At 42.3% G+C, this 11,956-nt stretch overlaps 1 protein-coding gene across 4 annotated transcripts in view; it reads right to left on the bottom strand.

Annotated features, from left to right (window-relative positions):
• Positions 1-3,309: 3,309 nt before the first annotated feature.
• The window catches only part of LOC124120063 (transient receptor potential cation channel subfamily A member 1 homolog), a 52,788-nt gene continuing 44,141 nt past the window's right edge, over positions 3,310-11,956 (bottom strand). For 3 of the 4 annotated variants that reach the window (XM_048386608.1, XM_048386609.1, XM_048386610.1), the window contains exons 22-29: positions 11,590-11,759; positions 10,708-10,819; positions 9,189-9,323; positions 8,689-8,889; positions 7,405-7,605; positions 6,407-6,475; positions 5,842-6,021; positions 3,310-3,541 (exon numbers count right to left, since the gene is read on the bottom strand). In XM_048386608.1, coding sequence (XP_048242565.1) covers positions 3,395-3,541; positions 5,842-6,021; positions 6,407-6,475; positions 7,405-7,605; positions 8,689-8,889; positions 9,189-9,323; positions 10,708-10,819; positions 11,590-11,759 — 1,215 coding nt within the window. In that variant the 3' untranslated portion in view covers positions 3,310-3,394. The remainder of the gene's footprint in view (positions 3,542-5,841; positions 6,022-6,406; positions 6,476-7,404; positions 7,606-8,688; positions 8,890-9,188; positions 9,324-10,707; positions 10,820-11,589; positions 11,760-11,956) is intronic. The other variant, XM_048386611.1, reaches the window with a different exon arrangement.

Below are 11,956 nucleotides of genomic sequence, written 5' to 3'. Positions count from 1 at the left end.
AAACATTAATTGTATCTTTAATTAACCGGAGATGATAGTGTGTTGGTGAAGAGAGGACATGGATAGTTTGTGATGAAGGAGGTGATAGTGTTGGTGAAGAGAGGACATGGATAGTTTGTGATGACGGAGGTGATAGTGTTGGTTAAGAAAGGACATGGATAGTTTGTGATGACGGAGGTGATAGTGTTGGTTAGGAGAGGACATGGATAGTTTGTGATGACGGAGGTGATAGTGTTGGTGGAGAGAGGACATGGATAGTTTGTGATGACGGAGGTGATAGTGTTGGTTAAGAGAGGACATGGATAGTTTGTGATGACGGAGGTGATAGTGTTGGTGGAGGGAGAACATGGATAGTTTGTGATGACGGAGGTGATATTGTTGCTGGACAGAGAACATGGATAGTTTGTGATGAAGGAGGTGATAGTGTTCGTGGATAGAGAACATGGATAGTTTGTCATGACGGAGATGATAGTGTTGCTGGAGAGAGGACTTGGATAGTTTGTGATGAAGGAGGTGATAGTGTTGGTGGAGAGAGGACATGGATAGTTTGTGATGACGGAGGTGATAGTGTTGGTGGAGAGAGAACATGGATAGTTTGTGATGACGGAGGTGATAGTGTTGGTGGAGAGAGAACATGGATAGTTTGTGATGACGGAGGTGATAGTGTTGGTTAAGAGAGGACATGGATAGTTTGTGATGAAGGAGGTGATAGTGTTGGGGGAGAGAGAACATAGATAGTTTGTGATGACGGAGGTGATAGTGTTGGGGGAGAGAGAACATGGATAGTTTGTGATGACGGAGGTGATAGTGTTGGTGGAGGGAGAACATGGATAGTTTGTGATGAAGGAGGTGATAGTGTTGGTGAAGAGAGAACATGGATAGTTTGTGATGAAGGAGGTGATAGTGTTGGGGAGAGAGGACATGGATAGTTTGTGATGAAGGAGGTGATAGTGTTGATGGAGAGAGAACATGGATAGTTTGTGATGACAGAGGTTATAGTGTTGATGGAGAGAGAACATGGATAGTTTGTGATGACGGAGGTGATAGTGTTGCTGGAGAGAGAACATGGATAGTTTGTGATGACGGAGGTGATAGTGTTGCTGGAGAGAGAACATGAATAGTTTGTGATGACGGAGGTGATAGTGTTGGTTAAGAGAGGACATGGATAGTTTGTGATGAAGGATGTGATAGTGTTGGGGGAGAGAGAACATGGATAGTTTGTGATGACGGAGGTGATAGTGTTGGTGGAGGGAGAACATGGATAGTTTGTGATGAAGGAGGTGATAGTGTTGGTGAAGAGAGAACATGGATAGTTTGTGATGACGGAGATGTTAGTGTTGCTGGAGAGAGAACATGGATAGTTTGTGATGAAGGAGGTGATAGTGTTGCTGGAGAGAAAACATGGATAGTTTGTGATGACGGAGATGATAGTGTTGATTGAGAGAGAACATGGATAGTTTGTGATGACGGAGGTGATAGTGTTGGTGGAGGGAGAACATGGATAGTTTGTGATGACGGAGATGGTAGTGTTGCTGGAGAGAGAACATGGATAGTTTGTGATGACGGAGGTGATGGTGTTGGTGGACAGAGAACATGGATAGTTTGTGATGACGGAGGTGATAGTGTTGGGGGAGAGAGAACATGAATAGTTTGTGATGACGGAGGTGATAGTGTGTTGGTGGAGAGAGAACATGGATAGTTTGTGATGACGGAGATGATGGTGTGCTGCTGGAGAGAGAACATGGATAGTTTTTGATGAAGGAGGTGATAGTGTTGGTGAAGAGAGGACATGGATAGTTTGTGATGAAGGAGGTGATAGTGTTGGTGGACAGGGAACATGGATAGTTTGTGATGACGGAGGTGATAGTGTTGGTTGAGAGAGAACATGGATAGTTTGTGATGACGGAGGTGATAGTGTTGATGTTGACTGGACGTGGACAACAATATGTAGCTGTTCTCTCGCACCTGGTGCACGTGGTTAGATTGGACAGTGTGTAATCCTGCATCGAGCTTCAGAAGCAAACTTTATATTTACCCACACAAATGTTCTTCTGTAGTGATAACATGATGACAAGCAATATTTTGTGAACAAAATCTCCTTTATTCTTTGTTACTGCGTTTCAGGGTTACTTCTTGCCCCTTCGTCGGGTGAACACTAGTTGTTGTTGGTTGTTGCTTTTGTTGCTTTTTGGTTGTTGGATATTGGTTGTTGTTCCTGCTGTTGCTGTTGTTGTTGTTGCTTTAGGTGTGTAAGAGGTCGCCTTCTGCCTTGGCAATTTCGGCTGACCTTTCCCCCAAGGGACTTGTGTGTGTGAGAAGGGTAAACATATCTATTGGGAATTGCACTGTTAATGAAATGTCTGTTTTTGTGTTGAATAGAATAAGCGTTTTCAGTTAACATATACGTGCTCATATGCTTACACAAGGTGGGATTAATGTGCAAAGATAACAATATGACGAGGAAGCCAATAAGATTAAAAAACGGAAAGCCTATTACATACAGTGAAGGAGTAGTGATGGGACTGAGCGTTATAACAAACGACTGACGACGGTAATAGCACGTGGTAAAGTGATGGGGCCGAGCGTTATAACAAACAACTGACGACGGTAATAGCAAGTGGTGTAGTGATGGGGCCGAACGTTATAACAAACAACTGACGACGGTAATAGCAAGTGATATATTGATGTGGCTGAGCGTTATAACAAACAACTGACGACGGTAATAGCAAGTGATATATTGATGTGGCTGAGCGTTATAACAAACAACTGACGACGGTAATAGCAAGTGGTGTAGTGATGTGGCTGCGCGTTATAACAAACAGCTGACGACGGAAATAGCAAGTGATATATTGATGTGGCTGAGCGTTATAACAAACAACTGACGACAGTAATAGCAAGTGATATATTGATGTGGCTGAGCGTTATAACAAACAACTGACGACAGTAATAGCAAGTGATATATTGATGTGGCTGAGCGTTATAACAAACAACTGACGACGGTAATAGCAAGTGATATAGTGATGTGGCTGCGCGTTACGACAAACAGCTGACGACGGTAATAGCAAGTGGTGTAGTGATGGGGCTGAGCGTTATAACAAACAACTGTCGATAGGAATAAGTGATGTAGTGATGGGGCTGAGCGTTATAACAAACAACTGACGACGGTAATAGCAAGTGGTTTAGTGATGGGGCTGAGCTTTAACTTGGTGAATGGAATCTGGCGCAATATTTACAGATTTATTATTATCCTAATCTCTAAATATGAGCCATTATAGAGTGTTACAGAAACCGATCTAAGTATAGAACAGGTTGAGATTGGTATGATTTCTTAGTCCTGATCAGAGTACAATGTTGATGTGGCAGAATGTGAATGTGTCTTATTTGTGAAGACGTTCTAGGTGTTCCCTGGCCCATTGCCAACACTAGCAGCACCACGTACACCAGGGTCATTGTGTCTGAGAAGGACCAGCATGTCACTGTTCATCGCCCCAATCATACTTTCCAACCGCTTTTGTTGTCGGGTCAACTCTTCAATGGATTCCTGAAAGAAACATCAGCCTGACTGACATTCATCTTAATATGCTTTAGTGTCATTCATCAGAAAAATGCATTAGTGTGAGCTGTCAGAAATATGCGTGAGTGATATTTTTCATCCGACGGAGATTTCGTTTAGCCGAGTGCTACATCTCCTAGGAAATATCACACTGAAATTGCAGCACAATAATTTCAAGAACATTGTGACGTCATCAGTTTCAACGACGTCACAATAAAATGACATCACACTCTCGAGCTCTGCCACTGAAACTGGTTTGCTGTACTCCTTACACTCAAGGTGACATTTATCACAAATATGCGGAATTTGTCCCAAATATGTATGAGTGAAATTGATAAAATTGTACATTTTGAAAATGTATGCAAGAGTAAGGTGTGTCAGATACATGGAGCTGCGAACGGCAATAGGCATAGAATGTGTCGGAAATATGAATGAGTGGTATTTGTTATAAATGATAAACGCTTTTGAAATATGTGCTCTTTCGCATGGATAGATATTATTCGTTCTCGTTCCTCAAAACAATCTTATTTTCTGTTCTCAGTACATGTGAGAACATGTACATAACTATTATTAAAAAAAGTCAATATAATAATAAAGAACTGTATATTATAATAATATTGCATGTGTAATGCCAGTGCACAGCAGTAGAAGCCTGGTACTCACCAACACAGTGTTCTCTACAGTAGAAGCCTGATACTCACCAACACAGTGTTCTCTACAGTAGAAGCCTGATACTCACCAACACGGTGTCCTCTACAGTAGAAGCCTGATACTCACCAACACAGTGTTCTCTACAGTAGAAGCCTGATACTCACCAACACAGTGTTCTCTACAGTAGAAGCCTGATACTCACCAACACAGTGTCCTCTACAGTAGAAGCCTGATACTCACCAACACAGTGTTCTCTACAGTAGAAGCCTGATACTCACCAACACGGTGTCCTCTACAGTAGAAGCCTGATACTCACCAACACAGTGTTCTCTACAGTAGAAGCCTTATACTCACCAACACAGTGTTCTCTACAGTAGAAGCCTGATACTCACCAACACAGTGTCCTCTACAGTAGAAGCCTGATACTCACCAACACAGTGTTCTCTACAGTAGAAGCCTGATACTCACCAACACAGTGTCCTCTACAGTAGAAGCCTGATACTCACCAACACAGTGTTCTCTACAGTAGAAGCCTGATACTCACCAACACAGTGTTCTCTGCAGTAGAAGCCTGGTACTCACCAACACAGTGTTCTCTGCAGTAGAAGCCTGATACTCACCAACACAGTGTTCTCTGTAGACGCCTGATACTCACCAACACAGTGTTCTCTACAGTAGAAGCCTGGTACTCACCAACACAGTGTTCTCTACAGTAGAAACCTGATACTCACCAACACAGTGTCCTCTACTTTAGAAGCCTGATACTCACCAACACAGTTTTCTCTGCAGTAGAAGCCTGATACTCACCAACACAGTGTTCTCTGCAGTAGAAGCCTGGTACTCACCAACACAGTGTTCTCTGCAGTAGAAGCCTGATACTCACCAACACAGTGTTCTCTGTAGACGCCTGATACTCACCAACACAGTGTTCTCTGCAGTAGAAGCCTGATACTCACCAACACAGTGTTATCTGCAGTAGAAGCCTGGTACTCACCAACACAGTGTTCTCTGTAGACGCCTGATACTCACCAACACAGTGTTCTCTACAGTAGAAGCCTGATACTCACCAACACAGTGTCCTCTACAGTAGACGCCTGGTACTCACCAACACAGTGTTCTCTGCAGTAGAAGCCTGATACTCACCAACACAGTGTTCCCTGCAGTAAAATCCTGATACTCACCAACACAGTGTTCTCTGCAGTAGAAGCCTGATACTCACCAACACAGTGTTCTCTGCAGTAGAAGTCTGATACTCACCAACACAGTGTTCTCTGCAGTAAAAGCCTGATACTCACCAACACAGTGTTCTCTACAGTAGAAGCCTGGTACTCACCAACACATTGTTCCCTGCAGTAGAAGCCTGATACTTACCAACACAGTGTTCTCTGCAGTAGAAGCCTGATACTCACCAACACAGTGTTCCCTGCAGTAGAAGCCTGATACTTACCAACACAATGTTCTCTGCAATAGAAGCCTGATACTTACCAACACAATGTTCCCTACAGTAGAAGCCTGATACTCACCAACACAGTGTTCCCTGCAGTAGAAGCCTGATACTCACCAACACAGTGTTCTCTGCAGTAGAAGCCTGATACTCACCAACACAGTGTACTCTACAGTAGAAGCCTGATACTCACCAACACGGTGTTCTCCTGCTTCTCGACTCTCTGGTTCCACCACCAACATGGCAGCGCCATGAACTTCCTCCACAGCCAGGGGGTCTTGGATTTCTTCTTCTTGGTGCTATATCTCTTCTTGTACAGCTTTGCTCTGGTTGTGTTGAACAAAACCTTCTCCACGTCCAGGACCAATTCTACCTGTTGTGGTGATCAAGGACAAGGATTGTTCCCGTTAATAACAACACACATTTCAGTAAACAGAAGCAGTAAACTAAATATAATGATTCAAATACATCAATTTTCGAAAATACTTATATCCATTTCAGAACTACAAACATGGCTTTTATCATGCTATTCGACGTCGCCTGTATTGCTACATGTAATCCCTAGTATATACCAGCTGTTTGGTAGCCTGATGGTAAAAGTATCACGCGGAAGCCAGGGTGAAGTGTGTGACACCTATGTCTGGTATCCCCTGCACTGATAATGCTGTAATATTGGTAAAAGCGACGTAAAAACTCACTATTATAACAAAAGAAGACGCGTATTAACAACAGAATCCCATCAACGATTTCTCACTTACATGCATTGCCGTCCGCTTGAAGGCTGCTCGTCGTTGGATCCCCTGAATATCACCAACAGCCAGACCGACCTGGACAATTCAACACATTTAAACAGCGCAAGGCCAAGCCTGGTGTACATAAAAACATCAATTTATGCTATTATTAATATCCAACAAACATGGAACCATTCTTCCTTTGTTTACAAAAAAAACCAGACTGCTTAATTTGACAGCCTCCACACACGAGTTCGATGTTTGTATACGTTATTGCCGGGAAGTTCTACGGAATTATATGCCTATTCTGAAAGACATGATGCTTGTTTTGATTTTGATGTTTCTAAACATATAGTTCTGTAGGATAACTATGTTCCTTACACACCTGTGTGCGAAAAATCCATTTGAGATGGGCAGATAACTGCAGCTTGTCTCAAACATATTTGTGTTCGAGTTCCCGGCCCGTGATTGGCTACGCCATGGAGATGACCTTAGGTGACAGATTATGACGGACTACTTCCCTGATTATAATTCATTGATAAGTTTTTTCATGTCTGTTTCAAAACTTGCATGGTGTTATAGTGTTTGATCCCTTTAATGTTCTTTGTTCTTATCTGGTTTGCATCAATTCACACATACAGCTGACACATTTTGTGGAGGGTCACTCTAGATATGAGCAGTTAGTGGACGTCACTCAAGCGTTGTGTGACATATTACCTCGCCACTGTCATCATGAGAATAGACGACATATGCATTAATTTGAAATTAAATGAGTTTTTGTAAGTTAGTGTAAGAAACTGATAACTGTATTCATGCATGTCATATAACATAATATTTATTTTACAACTCATTGTTTCAAAATGTATCTACCTCGATTTCGCAGCTCTATAACTACATTTCTTGGCCAATCTAAAGCTTACTAGCATGTGGATGACAGTTTGCTACAAGGCTTTGGAATACTTCAATACCCGGCAGTGGCATTAAATATTAACATGCATGTTGCTCACATCATAAATGTGACGTACCAGTAAGTTCATGAGGACAATTGACGCCAGTGTAATGAAGATGGAGAAGAGGACGGATGTTGCTGGTGGGTACAGCAGGTTGGTGGTGTCTGTTGCTGTGGTGTCATTGAGACCAGCGTTGAAGATGTCATCATAACCGAGGTCTCCAATGAACATGACGCCTGTTTTCAGGATTGCGTTTGGCGCGTCTCTGAATGGAATCTATTCACGGAGTGAAGTGATGTTTTACAATTTATCTATCGACCATACTTTGTCACATAATAAAATATGAAATTCAGTATGGAGCAATTCTACAAAGCACTTCATAGTGAGTGAGTTGTTTTGTTTAACGTCGCCCCGCAATGTATTTCAGTTATATCACGGCGTCTCATCTAATGTGGGGGGGGGGGGGGGGGAACCCGGAGTGATGCAGGTTTAAGACGTTCACCACTTTGGTGAAACCTACAAGCACGGGTATGGTCCTGACAAACCTAGACACATAATCGGGACGAATCGGGATTCGAACCCACAATCACGTGTTTCTGTCGTGCCCACAGGACGCAACCCTGCACAGCGGCTTGTTTAGTAATTAGTTAAAAGCAATCATTACCTATCGATATTACACCTTGCCAACAAACGACTCTATACACAACCTATTTGACTATATGAACTGCACAATGCAAACACTATGCGAAAAAGCTCATTTCTTGATGTTGGAAATAGATCACGAGTTGACATTAATGTTAGTGCGTACATCTCCAAATATTCGAAATCAATTTTGCTACATTTTCATGTGTTATTTGGGGCTTATTTCAAACTGATTCATACATCGACATCTGGTATACATCGACGCGGAATTCTTATAAAAAGAGTAAAAGAGAAAATGTGAATGTTTCATTTTAAATGTATTTTGAAATCCAATTGTGTTTGGTTCAACATGCCAAAGACAATTCCATGGCACTTGGGATTAACAAACAAAACGCAATGAAACACATCTTGGGTCATAATTGTCACTTTTCCTGACACAAAACGTAATGATGAAAGCATGATAACAAAGTTCCTGAACACGTCCCTACCACCGATAATTCATGGAATTGAATGATTCCTCACGTTTGACAGGAAAAGACATAGATGCATATTAAAAAGTCCATTTCTACAGGCATTTGAACGTTCTGGCTTGATTCCAATATATACCAGAACATAAGGGAAGGAATGGACATGCAGTCATTGGGAAGAGTCACCTGCTTGTTTTGTACTATCACGGAAACTAGTGTGAGAGAAGGTGTGAAAAAAGGGACACCGTACCTGATTTTGCAGCAGAATGTGGAACCCGAGGCTGAAGGCGAGTATTAATGAGAAGAAGACCAGAAACACCTTGAGAAACGTCCAACAGACGAGCTGGAACATGATGACATACAAGCCTAGGGACGTGAAGGCCTTGAGGTACAGCACCAGGTCAATCCAGGCGAAGAAAACAGCAAACGCGCCCAGAGACCACTGCCATTCCTGCAGGAACACCCAATCTTTATTTAACTTTGATTCAAATCTCAGATCTAGAGGTATCAAGTATGTTCAGTTTATGTTGACTGGTTTTAAACAATGTAACAAAAAAACATTTAAAAAAAACAGACGGTATAGTCAACAATTTATAAGCTATGAAGTTTGATGTTGGTTGTTTTGACGTACTCACATCAAGAATCAACAATCAGAGCCTGACTAGGATGCTTTTTGCAATGTCGATCTGCTCCAACCACACAGAATTATAGAATTACTAATAAATGCCGCAAATGGCACCGTGGTCTGACCTGTCTGTAGCCTGTGGTTGTCGTGCACTCACTGAACTCCAGCAGAAGGAGAAAGGTGCAGATGTAGGACACCCATTCCACATAACTCTCCAGGTCACTCAAGTACGCAGCCCTCATGTTGAACATCTGCAGTATCTGAAAGTACACGAATCATTGCACACACTTGCATGTCTGTGGTGGGCCCAACCGTCTTCGTGGTGTAGTGGATAGAGTGTCTGCCCAGAGAGCGAAAGGTCGCTGCTTCGATGCCTAGGCACGTCACACCAAAGCCACACTCAAAGATTTTACCTCTTGTTACCCTGCCTGGAGCTCAGCTTTGAATGGGACACAGGAAGGACTGACTAGCTCGGAGTCAGAATACTGTGTCTGAGTGGGGTATGCATGATAGGAGAGCTAATACGGCTTCCGCGGGTGTTATGATGGTGTTATCATAGTAACCTCATAGTATCACTGTTGTATAAACACAGGCTTAGGCTATTGTCAGAATCGTGCAATACATTTCTTCTGATTATGCAAAGGGTTTGTCGCTTTTTTCTCATCTAGCACTCATAACAACACATCCGGGTTATAGCCAGATGCAATATTTGTTAAACAACTTATAAAACTTATGAAGTCAGAAAGTTGTTTTCAGGTACAGGGAAGGGTGGAACTGCGTTTTGGTGACCTGTTAAGAATTGGTTTTTGACAGTATGACCTTAGATTTATGCGTTGTGAAGGTCGAGCAAATCAAGATAAATGCACGTGTAAAATGTTTCTTAGCCCAAATGTTCTTAGTGCTTTGTGGTGTTTGCACATCCTGAAGACAGGATGAGTTGGTATCTGTTTCGATCTTACCCGCTGCCCTTCTGACAAATGACAAACAATGCCCGAAGACTGGACGTGAAAGGGGGAAGGCAATAGGAATGTTGAAAGAGGGGCTGTCAGCTCGTAGTGGAGTCAGGTGACTTAACTGGGGCCACGTTGTCAGCATGATACCGACAGACGAACAGCACTCTTCATTGTCCCAGATCTAGGCGACTACTAGTTACCAACCGTTCTAAGGCCCATAACAGACAGCAAGGACTCCCTAAGGACAGCCTGTACCAGTGTCTACAGGACTAGATTTGTGTTGACCGTAACTACCCTGTAGGATCCCCTTTAGTCCCATTTTACTGACTACCCGGGAAGACCCGGGGTAGAATAGGTCTTCAGCAACCCATGTCTGTCATACGAGTTGACTAACGGGATCGGGTGGTCAGGCCTGCTGATTTGGTTGATGCATGTGCATGTTAAACAACAACAAAACAAACAAACAAACATTTCACTAATGTGTCTCTTTGTATTCTTCCTGACCATACTTGACCAATGAAATGTATTTACAAAGTATTAATTTCAAAGGGTACTAAATATATATTGTGCACTATGTGTCACAGTTATCACTTCGACAATCAGGTGGTTCTTTCTTTTACCATCCAGTGTATAATTTGCACTCAACTTCGAAGGAATGATTTAGAATATGACGATTCTGACAGCAACTTACCTCAAACACTGCGCCTAAACCCATGAGAACGTACAGAAGGATCTTCTCTACCAAAAGCCATGGGCTGATACTCCTGTCGCAGATGTTGTCGTTGATTGACGCCGCATTGGTGCTGAAGGAGAAGACATCACAGGATGTATGCCACTCTTCATCCCTATTCCTTAACGGATTCAAAAAAATTATATTCGGGAGGGCGGGGAGCTAGACATTTAAGACCACTGCTATAAATATAAAAACGGCAACTCCATAGAATAATTAGTCTCGATAACAGATTACATAGGGTGTAAAAGGCAAAATAGTTATGAAAGGTATATGGATGTATCGCTGAAAATCAGTGATGACACCAGGTGATCGTGAAAAGAGTAAGCATCTTCTGCCACATTTCCTGCATCCGCCACTAACGCAGTTTGCTTTAAAAGGTTCCTTTGCTGGCGACAGTTTTCACTGTACAGGAGAGAAGCACAGTTCACCACACCCTTTTTTAGGACATCCAACATGACCAGCATGTATTGTTTGTAAAACCTGAGGTAAAAATGTACGATTATATCTCGAGTTTTATGATTTTATAAAAAAATTCCGGGATTGTCTCTGCAACACCTGAGCATTTCAACAATTACATTACCAAAGGAGGAGATATATCAAGTAGAAGAGACACGAAATCCTTTCTATCGTCGTAATACAAATGACAAATCCCTTTCCATATTCATAAGAAATCTAAGAGTTTAGGGATCACAATCAAATAGTGATAAAAGCGTGTTCGCGAATATTTGAGCGTATCATGTCCCATCGGTGGCTCCCTTCGCAAACTCTTGCCAAAGCAAGTCAATTGTTCACCTGAAAAGGCACGGGTACAAGGCATTTAAGGAACAGAAATCTACCTACTAGCTGAGGGGATGGGTGGACTTGAGCATGTATCTAGTCAAGAGGATGACAAAGAGAAGATGAACGCCGAAGTTAGCCAGATAATAGTAGGCCCCAAAATGCCACCACTTCTTCTTGACGAGTTTGTTGACCAACGGATGCTGCAACAGCTCATCCCTGTTACACTCCACCTGTCATAGACATAGTACACGTGTTATATAAATATACTGTACACGTGTGATAACATTACTTAGTACACGTGTCATATACATATACTGTACACGTGTGATAACATTACATAGTACACGTGTCATATACATATACTGTACACATGTGATAACATTACATAGTACACGTGTTATATACATATACTGTACACGTGTGACAT

Source organism: Haliotis rufescens, unplaced genomic scaffold (genome assembly GCF_023055435.1).
Source record: "Haliotis rufescens isolate VD_foot unplaced genomic scaffold, xgHalRufe1.0.p SCAF_6, whole genome shotgun sequence".
Lineage (NCBI taxonomy): Eukaryota > Metazoa > Mollusca > Gastropoda > Lepetellida > Haliotidae > Haliotis > Haliotis rufescens.
Note: the sequence above shows the minus strand (reverse complement) of the source record. Positions and strands in the feature narration are given on the sequence as shown.